This window comes from Coturnix japonica, chromosome 1 (assembly GCF_054131305.1).
Source record: "Coturnix japonica strain WE chromosome 1, WE-NBRP24, whole genome shotgun sequence".
In the NCBI taxonomy this organism is placed as follows: domain Eukaryota; kingdom Metazoa; phylum Chordata; class Aves; order Galliformes; family Phasianidae; genus Coturnix; species Coturnix japonica.
In genome coordinates this window covers 123,055,208-123,080,875 of record NC_140663.1, presented here as the reverse complement: position 1 = coordinate 123,080,875, position 25,668 = coordinate 123,055,208, and the positions used below count along the sequence as shown (strand labels likewise).

Genomic DNA, 25,668 nt, shown 5'->3' with positions numbered 1-25,668 from the left:
TCTCTCTCTCTCTCTCTCTTTCTCTCTTTCTCTCTCTTTCTCTCTTTTTCTTTTTCTCTTTTTTCTTTCTTTCTCTTTTTCTTTCTTTTCTTTCTTTTCTTTCTCCCTTTCCCTTTGGACATTGCTCCTTTGTGGAGTTTACTGTGAGCCTTTAATTTCTGTGAGTGTTTCTGTTTATTATAGATTATCTTTCCATCATTATAATCTTTCTTAACAAAACATTTGTATAACCTCTGTTTGCCTATTGATTGTACACCTGTAGAATTGTAAAACTGTACACTGTATTAAATAAAATTAACATAAATTTATCAATTAGTGTTTGTTGTGATTCTATCCACCAAGTATTTTTTCCAGTCATGTTTATGAGTACTATTTTCATTCTTACACACATGCAGCTGAGTGCTAGCTTGCTTTGTATCCAAATTAACTGATATTTAACATATAGTAGCTTAAAACCCTGTCGTGATTGTAGAGGCAGTTTCAGTTTGTTGGTGTCTAATGCTCACAAAGCCCTGAGACAGGCAGTGCCCTGCACCATGCTGCCAGGATGGCTGTACACAACTGCTTCTGCTTTCTGCACTCACAGTGCAGGCATGGTACATACACATTTTGTCATTTTTAGAAACCTGGTCAATAGTCATGTTTTTATCTTAGAATGAAGACACATGTATCTGACAGGAAAATACTGTCATATCAAATGGATGTGTCAGCATTTTTGAATGCTTCTTCATCACAGTATGGTATTCCTCTTTCTTCTTTTCCTCTAAAAACTTGTACTTGTGCTATAATGTACTTTATACTAGGAATATAGTATATAAACATAAACTGGCTTCGTAAGCATCCCTCATCTTTATAAACTCCTTTTAAACATCAGAAGGCCACAAGATGTTCCCACAGCCTTTTCCAGGCTAAACAAGCCCAGTTCCTTCAACATATCTTCATAGAAGTGCTCCGGCCCTCTGATAGTCTTTGTGGCCCTCATCTGCACCCTCTCCAAATGCTCCACATCTTTCCTGTGTTGGGGGCCCCAGACCTACACACGGTACTCCTGCCGGGGCCTCACAAGGGCAGAATAGCAAGGGATCTCACCTCCCTTGCTCTGCTGGCCACCCCTCTTCTGATGGAACCTAGGATGCCATTAGCCTTCTGGGCTGCGAGCACACACTACTGGCTCATGTTCAGTCTTTCATCAACCAGGACCCCTAATTTCTTCTCAGTAGGGCTACTCTCAAGGAGTTCCTCTTCCAATTTGTATATGTTTCTGGGATTATCTCGACCCAAGTGCAAAACCTTTCACTTAGCTTTGTCGAATCTCGTTAGGTTCACAAGGGCTCACCTTTCGAGTCTGTTGAGGTCCCTCTAGATGGCACCCTTTCCATACTGTCACTCCACCACAGAAAGCCATCAGATTGGTCAGGCATGAACTGTCCTCGATGAAACCATGCTAGCTGTCTTGGATCACCCCCTCATCCCTCATGTGCCTTGACGTATCTTCCAGGAAGATCTATTCCATGATCTTTGCAGGCACAGACATGAGGTTGAATAGCCTCCTTTTTAGCAGATTGCCAGGTTATAGCCTGAACACCAGGTTGAGCACCAGGTGAGAAGGTATGGCTAACCCAAGGAGCTCAGGTGCAAGCAGTGCACCTGAGTGACCAGAAGGGGCAGAGCCTGGATCCATTCTTCCTGAAACTCATTTACGGGTTAGCAGCCAAGCAAACAACATTTCTCTGAATAGTGATTGTATTTTTCTTGAGTGGCCACTGGTTTTCAGGTGTGAGGGTTTTGTTTTGTTTTGTTTTGTTTGTTTTTTAAACTTGTTATTATTCTATAGTGCTTGTATCCCATTAGAAGGCACTGTTATTGCCTTCTTTTACCATATGTTATTGGTGACTGCAGCAGGACTCAACCTCCTAAAAGTATTTCATTCTAATCCTCCTGAAAAGGAGAGTACTAAAAATGGCATTTCTGGAGAAAATAATTGGATGGTTCAGCTGGGAAAAATACTACCTCTATATACAAAACCTAGCTAGGACTGTAAAAGCACATCACATCTCTGGACATTAACCCTTGCAGTTGCTAGGCAATAATGAAGTGGATGTGCTGGCTGAAAAATACATCAGCAGAAGACATTGCCTACTGGCTATATTGGAGACTATGACATGCAAGACAGAAGACCATGTGGGCAGCAGCAAAGCATGGGAGCAGCCCATACAGTTCCCAGATATTGTACAAGCATATCCATAATGTGATGCTTGCTTGCAAGTGAGACGAAGACCTCTGCTGGAAACAACAGCCCATCTCACTAGAGGATACAACCTGTTACAACAGTGGTAGATCAATTATATGGGTACCCTTTCTTAATCTGAGGAGGCCAGATATGCCCTAGCATGCATCAATACCGCAAGTTGACTGATGCAAGTCTATCCTGTACCAAAGGCAAACAAAGCCTATACTATTAAAGGTACTAACTAGGCTGATGGCATAACATGGGACTCCTTAGATCCATCGAGAGTGACCAAGATCCGCATTTCATGGGTGCAACTGTGCAGAAGTGGGCCGAAGACAACAACATCAAATGGCAGTTTCATCTGCTGTACAATCCAATGGGAGCAAGCCTAATAGAAAGATATAACAGTATCCTGAAAAGCTGCTTGTCAAAGGTCTTGGGCTTGTTTGGCCTGGTTCCATGACTAATGGGCCCGTGCCCTTGGAGAGGAGGAAGTGGGGGCAGGGAAAAGGTAGGGAGATGGGCCTAAAAACAAAACAGCAGCAACAAGCTAAGGGAGAAAACTAATTTACTAAATATGATAGCGGAATATGAGATAACACAATATAATACAATGTAATTGGAACTGAGGCTAATGAGTCAAATAAAATGAGAGAAAAAGTGTCCAAAACCAAAGGCCTTACTCTAATGCTGAAGGTGAGATGGCTAGGGAGCACACACCACAGAGATGAGCAGTAAAAAAAGGGGACAGTCTTGTGACTCCTGAACAGTTTTATCTTTTTATTTGACCAGAAAATTGAAATGGAACAGTGAAGTCTTCTGGGATTTGTAGTTGTTCTCTTTTGAGAACCAGGTACCTGGAAATATTGACAGTCCACTGAATTGGACTGGTTGAGCACCAGGTGAGAAGGTGTGGCTAACCCAGGGAGCTCAGGTGCAAGCAATAGACCTGAGTGACTGGAAGGGGTGGAGCCTGTGTCCACCCCTCCTCACCCTGACTTAAGGGTTAGCAGCAAAGGGAGCAGTATCTCTTTGGAGATCTATCACTGTTAGATGAGCCAGTTTTTCTTCTTAGTTGCCTGCTATTGTTCCATAGTGCTTGTGTCCTATTACAAGGTACTGTCATTACCTTCTTTTGCTGTATGTCCTTTTTCTCTTTCTTGTAAAGAGGAGAGATTTTTTTTTCCCCCTTTTTCCAGTTCCAAGGGGTTTTGCCTGATAGCCGTGACTTTTCAAATATGATTGAGAGCAACTTAGCAACCACTTCAGCCAGCTTCCTTAGGACCCTGGGGTGTGTATCATCTGGCCCCATGGACTTGTACATGTTTAGTCTCAGACTTGTTCTGCCCTTATGGTGGGGTGGAGTTTGCCTCCCCCAGTTTCCTCCTTGAGGTTTGGGTTCAGGAATGTAGGAATCCTGGTTGCCGGTGAAGACTGAGGCAAAGAACTCATTGAATACTTCAACCTTCTCTATATCTGTTGAAGCCAGATTTATTTTCTCATTTACCAGAGCTACATTTTCTTCAGCCTGTCTCTTCTGATCTATGTACATGTAGAATCCCTTCTTGTTTTTAATATCCCTTTTCAAGGTCAGTTTCAGTTACATTGTTAGTGAACAGCATAAATACCTTTAATTTTAAGGAAAACCACAGGTCCCGATAGCTTTGGATAGACCTTAAGTGATCAGACAGTAATCAACTTGGACATTCTGAGCCTGGAGGTGACACTGCACTCCTACAGGTGCCTGTGAAGCTCAAGTAAGGAACTCCAAGCACTGCAGGGACCGGGAAAGCCCTACACAGTAATTCTAAAATTACTAAAATTAATAAATATCTCCTTTTCATAGGCTAGGAGAAAAAGTGGTAAGAAAGATTCCTGTGAAATCTCATTATTACAATGCATGATGCATTGTTTCTCTCACCTGCCTTCTGTTTTCCCAAGTCTACAATTTGTTTCAATGTTCTGCAGTGCTCACAGTGTTCTCTATGCCCTTCAGAGAAACAGAATAGAGTTAAATAGTGGAGTATTTCAGCACCACACTTGTACCAACAGAGGAGGAAGGCAAAGGAAAGACTACGATAGGAAGCACTAAGTTGTGATCTGTGCAACACAAAGTGTGAATTTTACATGTGCTGCACCTGCATCTCCCACCAATTACAGCGGAGTCCCTGAATATTCAACATCTGTACAACTGAGATCTGAATCTCAGTTCATAATTATGCTCCTTGCTGCCTTCAGTGAAGCACTTACTGATGTTATGTGCAATCTTCCCAGCTGCAGAATGAAAACAGCAGTGCATGCCCCAAGGAACCCCACAGCTCTGTGGTGACTGCTGCCTGGATGTCCCCCCACAAGCACACACCTCAACCCCTGAGCACTGCCAGTACTGAAAGAACCAACCTTTCAAATTAACCTACCAGACAGCTGTCTGTAAGCACATAACAAAAAAAAAAAAAAAAATTTTAAAAAATCACTTTTTCTGACCTTTTCAGCCAGATGTTGTTAAAACTGCTACAGAAGTGCTGATGAGTCTTAGCAGTTCTTTTAGGAATCACATTTTTTTTTTAAATTTGCAGTAAAAATGCATATAAGCAGACTAAAAACCAAGGATAAGCAACACACTAGTAGACTGTCTGAATTCTTTTTGTAATTCACAGAAGGATCACAGCATGATTCAGTTGCAAGGGACCCCTAAGCCCCCCCAGCTCCACTCCTGCTGTGGGTTAGGTGACCTCCACAAGCTCAAGCTGCCCAGGGTCCCATCGATGGCCTTGGGCACCTCCAGGGGTGGGTGTTATGGTTTTGTAATTTGGTTGGTGTTGGTATTCCACATCAGAACACCATGCCTCATAATGGGAGTAAAGGGGACAAGTTTTTTTTTCTGTGGACTGCCTTAAATGGGCATGTGGGGAGGGGCACCGGAAGGGAAGTGAGGAAGGGGATGGGGTTGCTGGCCCAGCTCCCTGCGAGGAGACAACGTGGTCAGAGCTTCCTGCCTTCCACAGCTCCATCGGTGAGATTGGGGACTTGGTATTCTCTTTGTTGAAACTCTCTTGTTGTTGTTTAGCGTTATTAGGTTATTAAACTGCCGTTCGTTCTCAGATCACCTTTTTTTTTTCTCCCTCATTTTTTGTTAGACCTAATCGCAATCTCCCTTCCCTTCCCCTCTTCCGAAACGCACGTGGCCGGGCCGCACCACGCCGCACTGTGCCATACCGTGCCGTGAGAGAAAAGGGGGGGGGGGGGCTTTTGTTCCTGCTGCCCCGGGTTTGTGCCCACTGTCCCGGAGTGAGCTCTAGAGAGGACTCCGTGACAGTGGGGCACCCACAGGTCTGGGCAGTAGTGCCAGTGCCTCACCACCTCTGAGTAAAGAATTTCCCTCTCACATCCAACCTAAATCTCCCCTCTTTTACTGCATTACTTTACTGTAGTGCTGTGCTTAAAGAACTGATACTGCTGTTAATGGAAATTTAACTTTTGCCAAATTCCTAGGCTAAAAACTCATGAAAATATCACAAGAACACCACACATTACCAAACAGATGACAAACTGTTGGTTGTACAGGTTTTGTAAGCACAGAACAGAATGCAATTTCATAAGTTATTAAAATGCAGGAAAGTACAGTAAAAGATTAATTTTGCTTACTTTGGTTCGCCTATCTTGATACCCGGGTGTTGTGTATAGGCATGGGAATGTGTGCTGGGAGCAGACTTAAAAGCCATGGGACAGATAGGACATTTGTAAAAGACTTCACAATGAGAACCTTGAATGTGAGACTTGAGTGCCGCCACATCAGAGTATACAACATTGCAATGCACGCAGCTGCAAAAAAGAATGGAGAAGAGTCAGTTCAGCCTAGAAAAAAGCAGTACTGCAAGACACGGAATCAATACTGGTTTTCAAGCAAGTGAAAGAGGTGAGCATATATACACAGACAGATAAAACTACATTATTCTATCAATTTAAAAGTATGAATGGCAGTAGGAATCATTATAAGCAGAGATTTGCATATCAAAAAGAAGAAAAGAAGAAATTTCCCAAATTTAATTTGTAAATCTAAGAGATGAAGTCAGAACATGTTTTATGGAATTACAACAGAATAGACAGAAGGGTCAGCAAAGAAATATTACATTGATTGTGAAAAGAATGCTTTGCAAATTTGTAGAGTTTTACAAAATGCATTTTTTATCACATGCAGTGAATTGTTCAAGGTACACTGCTACCACCAAAATTGAGAACCAGTAAGCAAAACATTTAGACCATTTTCCTTGTTTTGATTTACTGAAGTCATAATATTAATGATCTTTGGTACTAATAATTGATTTGCTTGGATAAAAAAAAAAAAAGAGTAAATTTAAATTCAGGACAACTAAACTGAATCTCTACAATCATATCAGTGCATCAGATTGGAATCCTGAAAATGTTTTTCAAAACATACTTCTGCAGTGTCTAAAATTTATGACCCTTCCACACCTATTCTAAAATAAAATTATTAAAAAATTGAATTAAAATTAGCACATGAGCAGTTCTACACACAGTGGCCCCTTTTAGTTTCATGCACCTCAAGGTCTAAGTGCTATCCAGTAATTACAAGAATAAGCAGCAATAAGCAATTACAATATAATCTCTCAAATCAACAAATTTCTTATTGATTGGTATTGTGCAGTAAGGGTTTTACAATTTAAACCTAGAACTGTAGCTTCCAAAAAAATAATTTTTGCATCTATCATGGTAATATGATTTTTTTATAAACATCACAAAATTTCCCAACTGTTTTCATGCTTTGATGATAGCAATAAAGCAGGAAATAGTTAAAAATTGCACTCAATCATTTTTATTTTAAAATGTCCCACCTTTGAATTTTATGAAATATCACCCATTCTTTTTTAAGCACTTAATATACGTTCCTAATAATACTAATTCAGTTTATATCTATCTGTATTCCACTTCCCAGTGCATTTTCTAAAGTAAATGGCCTTCATCTTTTCCAGTCTCACATAGAGATGAACCATTCTTTGTAGTGGCACAGTGTGGCCCTCTCATTGCAGTGCGTCCCCAGAGCCCCACTGCTGCATTGTCACTCAGCAGAGTTGGGTCCCATCTTATCCCTACCTTCCCCATTGCCTGGCTTTTATTCTCTAGTGATGCAAAGTCATAAATAATCCTCAGCATCCACTGTTATATGTTAAAGCAATTCATAAGGCCCAAACCTTCCTTTCCTTAAATGCTGTATCACCTTTGTTCTCAACATGGAAGGATGCAATTCAACTTAAGGCTGAAATGTTCAGGCAGTTTATGTCAGACAACTCGCCTGGACTACTGACATGAAGCTGTTTCATAGGTCCTTTGGAAAGGCAGGACAGGTTGTGGTTCCCCAGTGAAAAGTACCGTTGATGAGGAGTGCAGCAAGGAGGGCCTTATACTCTCCTGAATACTGCTTCTCTTTGCCTAGGCATTTTTGGTTTAGAATCTCCAAAGAAAGCAATTGACTTAGTGTGATGTGAGATGTTAATGGTAAATCTTGAGAAGTTCACTAACATGATTCCTCGTGAAGGATTTATGGATTTTCTAGTGTTACTGGTGCAGGTCAGCAGTCCCTGAAGATGATGTTAAGAGACACAGGTGAGGAGAAAGAGCAGAAAAGTGGATGATGCAGATGTAAGAAATAAATAATAAAAAAGACCACTGTGGTTGGGAGAAAAGAATAAAAGAATCCAAAGAAACACAAGGAGCTGAGAGTTGTGTCAGACCATGGATTCAGTCTGAGAATGAAGTGCTGCAGCAGCTGTCCTGATTCAGGAAAAATGCTTTCTTCCCGAGAGTAAGATGTCACAGACATCCCAGCGAAGGAACAGGTACTGTGAGGGAGAAGAGGCTACCTTCTGGGTGGGATTCTAACTCGTCTTTCTATGGTCAGATAGGATGGAATGGCAATGCCTGAGGAGTGCTGAGCAGGGCACTATGGGCTGCTCCTCCATCCCTTGCTGTGCTGTCTGCCAGTGAGTCAGTAACAATCCGAGATAAAACAACTCTCATGCCTTTCAATATGCAGCATTTCTACAAAATGCCTCTGAATCTTGTTTTCTCAGTTAGTTGCCCTTGCAGAGAAACAAAAGAATAAAAGGAAAAACAAACAGTAATGATGATGAACAGGCTGTTGGAGTGAGAAAGGTAATCTTCATTAGTGTAAAGTGGAGGAATCTTCCCTTCCCACAGCAAATAGATTAAAAAGGACTTGAAAAAGTTGTTCTAGCTATGCTACCAGACAGGTGCAGTATGCCCATTCACAGCCTGATAATAAATTCTAGTAGAAAATAAGAATATGATTATTCTAATAGAAAGAACAGTCTAAAATTCAGTGTTCTCAAAAAAAATCAAGAAGCCCGTTATGAACCTGAAATTAAGAAAATACATCTGAATTTTCTAGACCTTAGAAACTGTGAAGCCCTGAATCTGACATTTAATGGCTGGATGAGGTTAGCTAATATTCTGATTTAACAACATACAAGAGCAGATGCTCAAAACAAAGCTGAATTCTAATGCAGTATTTACTCAAAAATGTATAGTACTACTAGAATTACTGCCATGACAACCTTAAACACATGAAGCTGTACTCTACAAACAATGCTTATGAAAATGGAAAATTACTTTTGAAAGCATAAATTACATATAAATTGACAATGAAAGTAATCATAATACTGACCGAAAACCAACTCTTCGAGTATAATGCAGGCAGTTCTTAGTGACATGAGTCTGGAAGTGGACAGATCTGCAGATTGCTCCACATTCAGGACACGTGTATGGAGATTTATGCTGATGAATTCTCTGGTGTGATGCAAAACTGCACTGGTTAGGAAGCAGCATCTGGCAGATATTGCATGTCTTCTAAACAATAAACCAAAATAGATTAAACAAAAGGTTGGGTTCAGCTATACAAAATTTCTCACATCAAACACTGTAATATAAATAAAAGGTTAAATGCTATGACTGTGATGTGAGCCAAAATAAGTAGGCAAGGTCTAAATTCATACTCTAATGACTAACCTTGTGGCAACTGGCACCAGATACATTGGCATTCTGAGCCAGATTCTGACACAAAGAAGCTCTTTCATTCACCACTGACCATAGAAGATGCATGTTAGTTTATTTAAATTGTATTTAGGTGCCTCACAAGATTACCTTACTAGTGCAAGGGGCCTGAGTGAAGTACATTATAATTATCTTTACTTTCTTTGATCCTTGCTCCTGATGGATATTCCTATTGGGAATATCCTCAATACCAATAAATGGGGTATTATCAATCAGAAAGTCTGTAGATAATTTCAAAATGCATTTTTCAGGCTAGACTCCAGCATCTGTATTGTAAAATATCAACATATTGTGCATCTGAGTAAAAACTACAGATATCTAAAATATTTACAAAGTCTTTGAACAGCTATCTTTCCAAGTATGAGAGTTACTTCCTATACTAATTCTTTTCTTATATTTTGTTAAACATAAATATATACATATTTAAATTTTCAACTACATGTTGACCATTTGCCAAATCAGAAACACTGGAATTATTTGGGTACTTTGTGCCATTCCTGAAATTAAATGCAAATGATGCAATGGAGCTGTCAACAGGGTTCACTTTTGTTCACAGTTGCTTTCCATCACTGCAGGGCACAAAGAACAGAACCTGTAAAACCACTGGTAAAAATGTTCCACCTACAGCTATACATCTCTAGGATCTCTAAGCAGTGGCTGACTGTTGTATGGAGAGATGCTTCTGCTTAACTTTTATAACCAAAGTTTGTTCATTGACTCCAACAGAAATTCCAGCACAAGTTTTTGCAGAACAATGAATTTATCTTCATTTCCTAAGATCTTAGTCTGTAGAGCTTTTAAAATTATTTCTTATGACCTGGGAATTACAAATTTCACCAGTGACTTAGGAAGATTTAAAAGCAAAACTAAGACCCCTTCATGACATGGGTACTTATGAACATGAGATTTACATATTTTTAGCTGTGTTATCCATAAGAGTCTTGCAGATGGAATGATGTGTACATCTCTAGAGTTGTATTAAAAATTATTTACTAATCTATGGATATAGAAATCTTCAAATAATTAAGAAAATTATTCTCCTCACACTAAAACAATTTCTTACAGAAAGAAGTAAAACCAGGCAGATCCTAACTGCAACAACTGAAGCACAAAGCCTTTACAGTCACTGTCAATTCTTTATTTTTTTCAAATAGAACCTTGTTTAATACCAAGGTCTAAAATAATTTCTTAATTGCCTTATATATTGACAATATTACTGATAAGAACAAGAGTATTTTTGTACCAGGATCTGTACACTTCATTTTTTTCTTTTCATCTAAATGCTTTCTTGAGGTTGCATACAAATAGTTGTGAGATTTTTTTAAACATTAATTTTCAGGAGAAATGTTAACATGAAATATCTTAAGGTCACACAACTCTAAAGCAGATGTCTTCTTCCATATGGTTCACTTTAATGTTTACTTTGTGATCACCACATGGTGTATTTGAACAGTCTCCATCCAAACATAGTTCTCAAATGTCCTGATTAGAGAAAGATGGCAAAATGCAAAACTTTAAATCAGAGGAAATTAACTAAATAAAATTTACCATTCAGGTTAAATATTAGCACTACCACCATCCTAAAGAATTAGTAGATAGCATAGAGGTTGCAGAAAGCTTTGTCTGAGATGGTACTATTACCCTGATTAGAACCTCTACGACACTGGAAGGCTGTAATTGTGCTTAAACACATATAGATATCTACTGAAATGCCAGTGTTTGTCCTCAGCTGACCAAAAGCCGTGGTCTGAATCTTTTGACACTATACAGAACTTTCTCTGGGATGCTAACTTTGTCTTCAGCTCAGGCTCACAGGTGGCCAAAGCCCAACTTACCATAACTTGGCTTAACATCAGTTTGCTACATTTACTCAGCTTCATTACCATTCTTAAAAAGTATCTTTTGTCATATATGTATTAATAAGCAGCAATGTAATACTAAACGTGGAGGTTTATATTATGTAAGAAAACAGCAAAATAAAGCTTCTTACATAGAGGCTTTTTATAGTGTTTCCAAAACACTATAAAAAGAAACCTGGATTCTACGCTACGTGACAGCCATACAACATTCCAGCCCTAAATAAGTGTATCTCTGATTCTGCAACAAGCAGTCTGCAAGATTCATCTGCCATGTCAGTAATTCAAATTGACACAAAATGCCAGTAATGCTATTTGTTAGGATTACTGGTTTGCTAGTTTGAAAAGTACAGTAAAATATTTAATTGAAACTGATTACCTAAGAACAAGAAGAATCTACAGTGAAATTCTGAAATTCACTTTTCCTTACCATTTTATTCTGGGCTTAAGATGGCATTAAATTACAGTTCTCTCATTCCAACCCATACCAAAATCAAACACAGTTTCTGAAAACCATCACCTGCCTGAATTTGAAGTCAAAGTTTCAGAAAAAAAGTGTTAGATGAAAAAATTGTGGAGGTGGAAAATATGCAAAAGAACTATGAGCATAAAGGTAAATAAGTTATGCAGCATCCACAAGAACAATACACTTACATTTGTAAATAAGATGAACATTAACATGAATTAGCCCAGGCTTATTGCTTTGTTTCCCCAGTAAGTTAGTGAGGGCTTCATTCAGCCATGAAACCCATCACTGAGTAGTCTCAGTCCTTTTAACAGAATTACTAACACATAAGTGAGATACTGCAGAAAGGTAACAATGTTATAGGGAACATTCTTTAATTGCTAAAAATGTTTTACTATTTTTTATTTTAAAATAAACATTCTACCTTTATAACAAGAATTATACGTAACACATAAAAGTGCAATTTCCATTTTAAGAGTAATTAGGTGGGCACTAAGAAGAATGATAAGTTGCAAAATCCAAATATTTTTTTCTTTCTTCCTCCTCAAGTGAAAATATTGTATCTAGCTTTTCTGTTTTCTTCTCCCAAAATAATCAGTTTCATAACAAAAACCCAATGCCAAGCACTAAGAAAACAGAAATCAGAATAATTATTTTTCAAGCTTTTAGAGTGGTAACATATCACAACAATATACTGAAATGTATTAATAAACACCTATACAGAGACTTTCTTCAGCAAATACTACTCTTACAGAGATGCGTATGCTAATTGATGAGGGGATGAAAAAACAAGAAAGCAGGAGGTACTGTTCTCCCTAAAGCAATCAGTCAGTTAAATGGCTTACATGATGTAACTATACAGCTTCCCCACACAATATGTAATGATAGACAACTTTAAAAATGTAGAGAAATGAAAACAAGTTTTGATATATCAAAATGACTAAGATAAATATTTAATTCATTTTTAAGAGGATAGTTTAACAAACACTTTATAACTATGTTTATAAACAATTAATAATGTTCTTTTAAAATGGCATGATATGAAAACTGCCTTTTTTTCTTTTTAAATTTAGAAGTCCATGCCCTACTAAGCAGGTATTAAGGCCTTGTTCGTACCTCAGTCCTCATAAAACAGTGAGTTTCAAACGAGATATAAACACATCCGTGGGCAGTATCTGTGTACCCTTATTTAACTTTCTACTTAAGTGATGTTGCATTTTGTCATTTTATGAAGACTTCATTGCTTTCCTACAGTAAATGCACCAGGGTAGACATTATCAAACAGGATGTGCACACAGAGCAAACTGCAGCAACAGGGTAAAAAAAAACAAACGGGAAGAAGCATCAAGAAAGGCCAAAGGTGTTTCTACAAAACTATTTTCCTGGCCATACTAAAACAGTCCCCACAGAAAGCAAGTACAGAACTTTTTAGTATTTAATCTTTGTTGCTCTATTTTTTCCATTTTATTCTTGCCTCATCCTCCTAACCTATTTTCACTGTATTTGTTGATCTCATCCATTTAGTTTGTTATGCTTATAGACTGCCTGCTTAATTCCTTGTTTTTACAGTACCAAGCACTGAAGGGGTCTCCCAAGAACTACTGGATCTTATTATATCACAAATGATCATTAATGGACCTATTATGGAAAAAAAAGATAAATCTAATATGCATCAGCAGAAGAGTTACCTTCCTAAGTTAAAGACTTAAACCCTTATCCCACACACCGCTGTAAGATTCCAAGAACATTCCTGGGGCTTGATCAGTCTGAGCAAGGACAGAGGCTTTCAGCTCCTTGCTGATGTGCAGCCACAAGCTGCTACAGCAAGATTAACTGAATGCTTTGAAACACACCAGAATCCCTTTTAATTGGCATTTAATTAATTATCTCAATTCTTACGGGTTATAAAATACATTGCACACTGATTAATACTAACTTTTATTATGTGTTTCTTTCTGATCAGGCCACATATAAACCTTTTTAAAAATCCTTGCTAATGTATTTTAACTCATTAGCAATTGTATGAGGAAATGAAAGCCAACAGAAGTGAACAAATGGTCACACAGCAAGAAATGCATGCTAGTGAATAACCTTTTCTGGTTATAAAAGACGTAAAGGCAGAAAAACACATATCCTTTCAGCAGAATCAATGTGCAATTTATTAGTTGCTAGAGTCCTTGTATGTAACATGAATGCCAAAGTCACTTCTAGTGCTATATGAAAATAATAAAATCCAAGGACAAATCAAGAATGAATACTCCAGTTAAATAGGTGTGCTGTTAATGAGGGTGCCAATTAAGTGGATTTCACAGGACAATCACATTTCAAACCAAAGAAAAAAATCATTAAAAATCATAGACACTACTATGAATTTCAATATTATAATATTCAGCTGCAACAAAGCTAATGCTAAATTTTAGTAAAAATGGAAAAACTGGAAATTTTAGACTTCAAGGCCTAAAAAATTCTAAGAAAACTCTTATTTAAAAATGCTGACTCACTATAAAAGCACTTGCAAATTTCTGTTGTTTTAGTTTATGTTTTTAATCATGGAGGTTGTGATAATTAACATCTAAATAAAAGAAAAACATTTCCAAAGTCCCCTAGGCTTATAGGCGAAACACTGGAATTTAAACATATGATACTCTACTTTTCCATTTGTGTCTGCAGCCTGCTGGAAATGTGTAGCAAGAGATGTCTCGTCTTGGAAAACTTCATTGCACTCCAAACACTTTAGACCGTGTCTACAGAGTTTTGATGGACCTTCATCTAGTGGCATGGCTGGGACGATGGGTGTACTTGCTGGGGCTGATATGACTATTCCTGTTATGCCAGACTGTATCTTAGTTACAGTGTGTGTGCCAACTCCAACTGGGCTTTGAAGCATAGATGTAGCAGTATTGCTTGAAGGAGATGCTATCATTTGATCTGCTGGGACTGGTTTTAAAATCAGGTGCGAACACTGCATTACAACTCCTTTTTCCTTGTGTCCACGAGCATGGGAAAGAAGACTGCATTTGTTGTAGAAAACTAAAGTCTTTGTACAATGATTACAAGTCACTTCAATTCGCATGCTCCTCCTGTCATAATGCTGGGTCAGACTCTTCTCAAGAGCAAAGGAGTCACCACACTCCAAACACTTGTAACCTCGTGTTGGTAACATTATTCCAGCACTGGCAGGGGGACTAAGGTTGGGGATGTAAACTGGGACAGGGTTGACACTACTCAGCACCTTATTAAACGCTTCCACTACAGAACTCTGTAGAGATGACACCACCTGGACTCGAGACACCTTTTTAGAAGGCTGTGGGGCTGCTGCAGAAATTATTGCCTGCTTCATTTGCTGCTGGGGTTTCGTTAGCACTTGCCGGAGTTCAGAGGTGGTTTGAATACCTTGAGGCAGAAGATTAAGGTTGGCAAGATGGACTGTCTTTGGCACAAGTTTAGCACTGGCAAGACTTGATGCTGGCACCACAACAGTCTGCTGCTGTATCGCATTGGCAGCTTTTATAATGGCACTACTGGCACTCTGCACGGAAGCGGCAGATAGTACAGTGGCTTTCACTGTAGTATTGTTAGCAAGCTTCAAATTAATAACTTGTGAACCTGCTGTTTTAACTGCTGAAACTGGGAGAAAGGCAGTAGCCACAGGTTTGATAGTGACCTGCTTTGGTGTGAGTTCTGCAGATGCAACTGCATCGGTAGCGACTGTGGACTGGAGAGGAGCTCTAGGAGGAGAGGAAAGAACAGCATCAGAAGTTGGTGAGGACAGGAGGGATGTCATGGAAGTTACCATAGAAGCAGTCTGTTCTTTTTTTTTACTAGAGTCCAAATCAACTTCTGGCAACACTCTAGTAACAGTTCTCTTGATCTGCCCAGAGGAAGTCTTGATGGTTTTTATGCGAACTTTAGGAATTGCAGGTGTGGACCCTGCAGGAGAAGATGGAGACCCTTTGCTACTGTTTTCACTTGATACACTTCTGGGACTATCAGGTGGTTTAACAGATGGCTTTTTAACACCATCAATAAGACTCTGAGATTCAGGTGATTTTTCAATAGTTGGGGGACTTCCACTCATATGTTTTGGTAATGGAGAAGACTCTTCTGAATTAGACTGTAAATCTTTACTGGTATCTGTAGCTGCCTTTTTAGCACTCAGTGCTGCAATTGCAGCAATGCATGAAGAAAGCTTTGCTGATGACTTTGCTTTGGACTGTGAAATGCTGGCAAGATTTGTTTCACTTTTTTCAGTATGTAGTTTTCCTTCAAGTACTCTGTTTTCAAGAAGCTTCTCAGAATTGTCTTTTAGCAATTTGTTGTCTGCCTTGTGAGCTTTGAAAGGCTCATAGACATGTAAATTCACAAAGTTTGTCTCTCGTTTAGCAACTTTACTTTTATCTATACTACTTGAAACTGATTTAATCAAATTCTTTCCTGCAAGTGTCTTTAGTTTGTCACATTCCTGATGAGATACAGAATCTGTCAAGATATTTGCTCTGAAATTTGCACGCATCTCTTCTTTATCTGGAGGGTCATCTACTTCAATTTTTTCATCATCATCAAATTCTTCATCACTTGAAATTGGACTAAACTGGTTGAAAGCCGAATCCTTTACTACAATCTCAGAAGCTGACCCATAATCTTTAAATGACTTGCTTTCATCTTTACTGTAACTATCAAGAGTTGAGGATATTAGAAAGCCATTATGCAAACCATTGCCTGTGGAATGATGGCCATCCTTGTCTACACTTTCTGAAGAATCAATAGTACGTACATTTTTCACAATGACACTCACACCAACATCGGATGATGATAGTGTATGAGAATCTTCATCTGTTTGTGCATTTTGTTTTATGTGGCTTTCATGGTCATCATGTCCAGATTCTATAGCTGCTTTTGGGTCAACCACATCTGGTATGTCAAAGGCTGCAAGAAGATCATCAAAATCTGGGGTCTTCATATCCCCCATGGTCATGTATTTGACTGTAGGCAAGTCTGTAAAACAAGCAAAAAGTCTTCATCTCAGTATTTTAAACTCTAATAGCACACTTACACAAATAAACACACTCGCACATGCCATGCAAAAAGGTGTTATTTCACTTCTGAAGTGGTATTTTCAGAAATTACGCATTACAAATAGTATTCCAGTGTAGATGTACAATGTACAATTGAATTATAATGCCAAGAGCTACCATAATCCATCAAGTTCGTAGACTGTAACATAGTAATTTTATTGTAGGAACAAATTTTCTCTTCAAGTGACTTTCTTCCTGTCTACTCTCCTACTCTCTCTGCTACCCTCTCCCACCCATATGACAACTACAGCAAGATATCTAGACTTTCAGTAAAATAATGAGATATTTGTATATCTTCCTAAGTATAGATTTTCCTCAGTATTTGTACTATCAACCTGATGAGCTTTCTTGAAAATAGCAAAAAAAAAAAAAAAAAAAAGCTTTTTGGTAAATTAAACTGCTTAATACAAATTATCAAATATCTGTTTCCCAATGTCCACAATGCAAAGTATCTGCTACGGCTACACCATTCCTATCTGGTGTCTCAGCTAATTTAAAGATCTCACATTCTACAACCTACAATGCAATTTTTTTCAGTCATTCACCATTTTCACCATCATGTGTTTCCTACTGCATAATCTGAACCTCTTTTGATGCAATCTGAATAAAGTACATGCAGTTCTATTCACGTATCCTCTTCACAACAGCATTTTATTCTAAGACCATTATCACCCTTCAGTCTTCTTTTTAGAGTAAACAACACCAGATCTTTAGTTTTATTTCTTCCCCTCACAAATAACAATTTCCAGATCCCATTCTTTATGTATACCACTGGCTTCTGTTACTGGCTTTTTTCTTCCTTTTCTGATACCCACTAGATAACTAAAAACTGAAACCTTATAAATGACATGTAAAAAGGAAAAATGATACTTTTTTTTGAGCATACTTTCAGAATGTAAATCTCATTACAATATTTACCTTTTTCCACAAAATGAATCAATTGTAGAGGTCTAAAAAAATCAGTTACAGAAAGCACAGACAGATAATTTCCCATTTTCTTTCATAACAGTGGCACAGGTATAATCTGTTTAGTGACATAGCTGTCTTTAGCATGCTTTCGTTTTTTAATACTTATCATGCAAAATTCAGTATTCAATGTGAAAAGGTATTTAACCAAATTAGTGTTACTGTTGGAGAGTGCCCAGTTAAGGAGCATATTATCTTACCTCCTGCCTTTGTATCAGCACTAAAAGACAGAAAAGCATTCCCTTCTATATAGTTCAGTGTGTTGTATCCAGTATCAATTAGCATAAGCCATCAAAGAACCACTTTCTGTGATTAAACTGCAGCAGTGCCATCCAGTTCAAGTTAGCTCAAGTAAGTGAGAAGCTACTACAACATACCCCATGGCAAACCCACATGCCAACAGATATCACAGAATCACAAAATTGCAGGGGTTGGAAGGGACCTCAAGAGGTCATCAAGTCCAACCCCTGAACTTCAACAGCCCACTTCCTCCTCCTCCTCCTGTTTAATCTTGAGATATTTTGTAGAGATAAACTACTTGCAGGCTGTTAAATTCAGCTGTAACAACACCCAAGTGTTACAGTTGGAGAAAGTATCATAGTGTTACAGTTGGAAAGAATATCATAAATGGAAAGAAACAGAGAACTACCAGTCTCACCTTTATCCCTTGTTTCCATGTGAATGCATAACTTATCATAAATAAAGCACAAATTAAGAAAGCATACTGAATGCACCATAATGAACATAATCTGAAAGACAAATTTCTAAAATGTCCTTTTATCTGCTCCAGCTATGTTTTACTTGCTATGCAAATAATCAGAACTGTAGTAACATAATGCACGCGCAGGAACAATGCCAAGCTAAAGTTGCTACCTGGACTGGTCAAAAAAAGACAGTGGTATTTAAGTAATAGTTCACTCTGAGTGAATTACAACTGTAATGCTCTGCTTACAAGTTCCTGAACAGAGATTGCAGGATTGCAAGGTGTTAACATCTTTAGGAATATTTATTTCTTTGGTTGTTTACAAACAGTAAGAAGAATCACATACACACATAATATTAACATTACAAAGAAATTTCTTATAAGAATTAAATGAAAAAGGTTCTTGAATGCAAAGCATGTCAAAACCACACAAATAAAGCCTTAACTGACAGTTTTTCGTCATTTGATATACTGCTGTGCTCACTATGTATCCATCCATGGATAGCTTCTTGGTAGCTATATGCACTCAAAAAGAACTATAAAGAATCCTTCATCTAAAACTTCCTCCAATTACTTATGCTGCAATTTCATTAACATTTAGCAATAGCAAGTAAAGGCAACTCTATTTATCCATGTATCTTTAAGAGCCGAAGTACGTAACAGCAAGGAGACACATTTGTTCTTTACTAAGAAACTTCATTAAGTCTAATTCCAAAATGGGAAAGTATCCCAGAAGAATTTAGAGGTCTTCAGCTTTAAACTAATATCTTAAACCTATCCATAGAAAGCACACTGAATAAAGCTGCAGTTATCTCTCAGGTGCACACAGACAAACTCCCATACTCTCACAGAGCGCAAGAATGTAATGGCTTCTTCCACACTCACTATTCTAGAAAAACAGTGTAAGACTCAGTATATAAACTAGTTTCCATCACAGTTCCCAGGACTCCAAAGCCACATTCCTCCTTGCTTTCCCCAAACACCTTTCAATAACCCTTTCTTTTAAAGATAAAACTCTGCCTTTTCCCCAAGATTGAAACCAACCAAGGCTTTGCCTGACACACAAGCTATTGGCCTGTTCCTGCTCTGGGCCAACACAAAGCCTGTAAATAGTTCAGAACAGGACGTGAGGCAAGTTCCTAGGGAACTGATTTTCCAGGAATTTGAATTTCTTTGAGAACTGCTTTCTTTGAGAAATGTTGAGAGCAAAACATAGTGTCTTCAAGAGATACACAGACCTGTAAAAAAAAACCAAACCCATCAGAGGGTTGTCATTAAAATTATCAGTTTTACTGATAATGATTTTCAAGTTCACTTAACAAATGAAGATTTTCAGAATTAAACAGAGAAACAGTCCACAATGTGAGTAAACCAAGGATACATTCCTCAGACTTGACAAACAAAAAATACTGAAAGAAATAACCTGCAAGACCCCCATCTCCTCAAACATCTTTGAATACTCATTTTTTTCATTTTTAGTTTCTAAGTAACAGAGAAACATAATTCACTTCAAAACACTGGACTGGCAACTTGAAGCATATACTATGAAATACACTGGACAGATTATACCATAAATTAGGCATCTCTAATGTTGAGGGTATTTATAATGACGAGTCAGCTCTTAGATGTGCTGACTGTCCAAAGTACCATTTTATTTTCAGATGATGGTCTACTTTATAAAATTAAAAACAAACATAAAAAGTTATCTAAAAATTTATGCATAACTTTCCTGATTATTCAATGATAGAAGCAAATACGGTCAATATGAATTATATAGTCAGAGAGCCACAGCACAGTGAGGAACAGTGCTTCTGGGTTCAATTTTTTGATGGTGGGTGACTGGACCTCTGGTAAGACCACCAGTGAGTCTGACGACATAAAGATAATAGGCTCTGAGACAAGTAAGAATATCCTTACTTCATGGTTTCTGTTAATCTCTTCAGAGGAAAACTCACACCTATGTGTGTGTCAGTATCTTACTGAAATGAAAAGTCTAAATTAAATTATAGAGGAGAAAAAAAAAATTTATTTCTCTGTTCAAAGCATGTGCTGTGACTGCATAAATTTTTCTTTCTTTGGAAATGCATCTCCTGATTAAGGACTTCTATGAGCAGCATGAAGAACACGGTCCAGGTGTCAGGCAAAGGAAGGTAACTCTTCACTCCATATTTTCCCTGTTAGCTTTTTCACTCCAGTTCATCTGACAACATGTTCCAGTGAAGCATTCACTTGGGTAATTATATCAAAACAAGAACCCATCTGTGAGAACTCTCTACTGTCAGCGAGACAATAAGCAAGCAGGATAGGAATGTGATAAGATTTCTGTAAGGTTTTTGGTCCTTCATATTCTGGCTGTTAAGACAGAAAACCCAAGGATGCACTCAAAGGTTTTAAAAGGCAGATTCTAGAAAAAAAAAAGGAGTGCATCTGGGAGCTTCTACTCTACTACTACAGATTAAATAGATCATTTTGAAGTACATCTTTCTTACAGCTATGCTTTGCATCGATGTGAGGAAGACTCAAATACATGATGACACAAATAGCAACTGGAGAAACATCAGAGCTTAGAAGGATTATTTTGCTTCTGAAGGATTACGAGCAGTTTTGCTTTACTACAAGGAATTTTTGGCAGGTCCTGTATCTGAGCTGGATCCAGGTTCTAGCTGACCAAACCAGCCTACCTTTCCCCTCTGCCAAGGGGGAAAAATATGCATAGAAGAAAACATTTTTTCTCACTTTATAAATATGATCTATCTTATAGCTTGGGCTTTAGGACAACTGCAGATGGGGCATATTATTCTCCACAAGGAAGGCCAAGCTGCCTATAAATTGCTGCTGAAATTGAAAGGTACTTTTCGGTAAAAGCAGTCAGACAAACTGAACTAGCATGAAAATGCATATTTTTTATTTCTCTAGCATTATGCCAAGAAATTTCATCACACAGAGAAAACTTCAGCGATTCAATAAGAATTACAGTAATATCTCCTAAGCTTAGGTACATATCAGCCTGACACACAAACTATAAGCAGCTTATTAGTTATTCAACATATATTAGCTATGATGATGGACTAACACTTTCTTTTATTTACTCTAAAAGCTAAGTATCTAAGGAAAGATAAAAGAAATATGCTAGTTCAAACACCACAAATGTCAGCAAATGAGAACCACATCTCAAATCAAAACTCAGCGTGGTTTGAAATACTCAGGAGGCAAGTAGGATACTGTCATAGTTTTGTAATTTTTGCTATTGGTATTCCACATCATAACATTACGTGGAGCACAGAGAAGAAGAACTACATGTGGTGTTCAAGACCAGGTTGGACAGGGCCCTGGGCAACCTGATCTAGTAAATGTGTATGTTTGGTGGCCCTGCTAGGCAGGGGGGTTGGAACTACATGATCCTTGAGGTCCCTTCCAACCCGGGTAATTCTGTGATTCTGTGATTCTGTGATGTGCCAGAGGAACTCACAGTAAGAGAGGGAAATACATCACAGAAGTGACACTCGCTCTCTCTCTCTCACTGCCTGGCAGCGGGTATGGGTGTGCTTCCAAGTCGCACGCTACTTTCAAAGTAGACTTCTTGGTCTTCAGAAAACTCTCTTATTTTACTTGATTTATTAGCCTCAATTTCAATTAGATTGTATTATAGTGTGTTATCTTGCATTCCAATATCATAGTTAGTAAAATAATTTTTCCTCCTTAGATTATTGCCACTGCTCAGTTTGTTTCCTTGAGCCCAGCTCCCATCTCCCTACCCCTTCCCCTTTACCCTTCCCTTATTTGGGGTTAGGGGGCCCACGGGCCTACTGTCCCCGTCATGGATGTAGACTGATCTCGATAACTCCATGACAGATACGAAAGAGGCCACTTCAACCACAATCAGCAATGCTGATCATATTCACATACAATACAGGCCTTTTGGATAATCAAGGATCCGATTACATGTTATTATCACAAAAATTAGACAGATTCTTGCTTCCTGGTCAACTGGAGAGGTCCCAGAGGACTGGAGGCTTGACAATGTGACACTATAGTGGAATTCCAGGGTCACAGCCTGAACCAACGAGTGAGCTACAAGAGTACGTGAGTGCTAAAGCCACCCTACTACTGTGCTGTCATGGTTTGTCACTGCTCTCCTGAGTCCCCTGCTCTCCTGAGTCCCCCTGATCTCCTGAGTCCTGCTCTCCTAACTCCCTCCGCTCTTCCAACTCCTTCTGCAGTTTCTCTAACTGAGTTGAAACTCGTTTTGTCTTTCGCCCTCTTACAGGGGCAACCAACATTGTATCTGGTGTCCCCGATGGTTGGTCCAATTGGACTACATGTGCCCCCGGTGGCTGGTCAAATTGGACTATGTGCGCCCCCAGTGGCTGGCCAAATTGGACTACATGTGCCCCCAATGGCTGGTCAAATTGGACTACATGTGTCCCTGGTAGTTGTTTAAATACATTCAGCTCACCCCGGAGGGCACATAGCTGGTCTCGGAGAGCGTTCCGCTCAAACTGGATGGCACCGAGCTCAGTCTGGAGGCTGTCGTAGTTGGACTGGAGAGTGTTGTACCCAAACCGGAGGACGTTATGCTCGGCCCGGAGGGCATTGTGCTCAGTCTGGAGAGTGTTGTGCTCGGTCCAGAGGGCATTGTGCTCAGTCTGGAGAGTGTTGTACTCGGACCGGAGGGCGTTATGCTCAGTCTGAAGAGTGTTATGCTCGGACTGGAGGGTGTCGCAATTGGGTTGGGAGGCATCGTGCTTGGGCTGGAGGGTGCCGCGCTCAGACTGGAGGGCGTCATACTTGGACTGGAGAGTGTTGTACCCGGACCGGAGGGCATTGTGCTCAGTCTGGAGAGTGTTGTACCCAGACCGGAGGGCATTGTGCTCAGTCTGGAGAGTGTTGTGCTCGGTCTGGAGGGCATTGTGCTCAGTCTGGAGAGTGTTGTGCTTGGTCCGGAGGGCATTGTGCTCAGTCTGGAGAGTGTTATGCTCGGACCGGAGGGCGTTATGCATGGACTGAAGAGTGTTGTGCTCGGACTGGAGGGTGTTGTGCTCGGACCGGAGGGCGTTATGCTCGGACTGGAGAGTGTTGTACCCGGACCGGAGGGCATTGTGCTCAGTCTGAAGAGTGTTGTACTCAGACCGGAGGGTGTTGTGCTCGGACCGGAGGGCGTGATGTTCAGACTGAAGAGTGTTGTGCTCAGACTGGAGGGTGTCGCACTTGTGTTGGAAGGCATCGTGCTTCGGCTGGAGGGTGCTGCGCTCAGACTGGAGGATGTCGTACTTGGACTGGAGAGTGTTGTACCCGGACCGGAGGGCGTTATGCTCGGACCGGAGGGTGTCGAGTTTGGATTTCATACTCTCATTCTCGGCCCTGAGACTCTCTCTCTCAACCTCAAAATCTTCCCTCTCAGGAATGGTATTGAATAAGGCCCGATAAGCATTAGCTAGGCCCCAAGTCATTTGTGCCTCCTTAGATCTGCCTGAGCCACAACATTCCTGTCTCAAATATGCGGTCAAAGTCTCAGGATTCTTTAAGTGTTCAGGAGTAAAGCTCCATGACACTAAAGATGTCTGTTTTCTAAAAATCTCTCCAAAGTCTCTCCACACTCCCTGCCACTCAGTATTCTCTGATTCTAGGGAAGACTTCCTCCTGATGTAACAAATGTAATAAATCCAGGAACCAATAAGTAAAAAAAGCCAACATTAAGTTCAGGGAGATTGACACAATTGACAGTGTGGTCCACTGGGACAACTGTTCATTCGAAGACTGCTTAAAGGATGCAAAGAAAAAAGGAGGAGTACGCTCAAAAACCACCATTCCTGAACTAATAGTCGCATTAGTTGCGTTAGTTGCTCCCTCTGGAGCTGCATGCAGATACCAAGTAAGCGTTGCTAACCATGCTTTCAAATCATTATACATGTTTACAATTCCATAGGAAAAAGTGGCTAGCTTAAACATGCTCCAATATGTTTGGAGCATCACAAAAGAGGAACTAATGAAATGCAGTCCCTGGTAGAACAAACTTACTAGAGGGAACATTGTTTTTTCTTTTTTTTTTTTTTTTTTCTTTTTTCCTTCAATAGAGAGAAAAAAAGTAAAAGAAAACAAAGCTCAGCAGTGTTTATAAAATATACCGGAGTATTGGCAGTCCGCCTGGACTTTCAAGGTCAAGCTCACAGGTGCAGAATCGCAAACCTAAGATAGTTCCTTAACAGGGAAAAAACTCGTAGCTCTGTTAAAAGCTAAAAGAGCAACAGAAGAAAAACACAGAAAAACAGCAACTCAAATTGCCCGCATTCTCCACCAAAATCTGTCACGGTTTGAACGAAAAAATGCACCTGCGTCTGTGACAGGGGCCGTGGGCCCCGGAGGGGCCCTAGGCCAAAAGGAAAAAGTTAATTAGGAAAAGAAAACAGCGGCAACGATCTAAGGAGGCACACTTATTTACTAAATACTATATCGGAATACAGGATAACACAATATAATACAATATAATTGAAAATTGAGCTAACGAATCAAGCAAAATAGGAGAGAGAATGAGTCCCGTAACCGAGAGGCCTACTGTGAAATCCAGGCGAACGGCTGAAGGCTCCCACACACTCCCCTGAACACCAGAACTCAAAAGACGTCAGTCTGTTCTGCGACCAAGTTAATATAGAGTCCAGGTCCCGTGACCTATCGTGTTGTTCTCTGGGAGATGTAGTCTTCTTCTATAAGTTGCAGATTCAGTAAAATTATTCATGCTTTATATGATGTTATGATGTGGAATACTGATAGCAAAATTACAAAATTATTAAACCATGACATGTGCAATCCGAGTCTGTGCGGGTTCCCCCCTTCCACCCACCCCTTTTTCTCTTCTGTGGCATGACTGTACGAATGGGGGAGGGTCACATTCTTCAGTTCATCCCTTTTTCCAAGCTGTTCCTTTTGATATCTTTTCCTGTAGTGCCTCTTTCTCAAATAAAGGCTCTGTCATTGCCCTCATTTGCCCTACCGACTCCCATCTATAAGAAAGGTCATAAGGAAGATCCAGGGAACTACAAGCCTGTAGAGAGTGTTATTTACAGCTGGTTAGCTGAGAAGGGTCGTAAACACAGTGCAGCTAAACAAGCAGCCATACCACCTGCAAGGACAGCAAGAACAACAGGATGCCCTGTGATGGTGAGAAACTAGCCATGGTTTTGTGAACTCGGCAAGGGAGTAACTTGTAGGATGATAACAACAAGCTGCGAAGATACTTGGGGATGGTATGTAATTGGGAACCAATGATGAGCTCCACTTTTGCAATA

General features: G+C 39.5%; 1 protein-coding gene across 18 annotated transcripts in view; it reads right to left on the bottom strand.

The window, feature by feature from the left end:
- Nucleotides 1–25,668, bottom strand: part of LOC146762692 (zinc finger protein 532-like) — a 105,815-nt gene that overhangs the window by 63,795 nt on the left and 16,352 nt on the right. For 11 of the 18 annotated variants that reach the window (XM_085533889.1, XM_085533878.1, XM_085533829.1 and 8 more), the window contains 3 exons: nt 14,292–16,636; nt 8,934–9,115; nt 5,876–6,052 (listed from right to left, as the gene is read on the bottom strand). In XM_085533889.1, coding sequence (XP_085390015.1) covers nt 5,876–6,052; nt 8,934–9,115; nt 14,292–16,616 — 2,684 coding nt within the window. In that variant the 5' untranslated portion in view covers nt 16,617–16,636. Of the gene's footprint in view, nt 1–5,760; nt 6,053–8,933; nt 9,116–14,291; nt 16,637–22,841; nt 24,026–25,668 lie in introns of those variants that run through there. The other 7 variants (XM_085533789.1, XM_085533797.1, XM_085533806.1 and 4 more) reach the window with 4 other exon arrangements.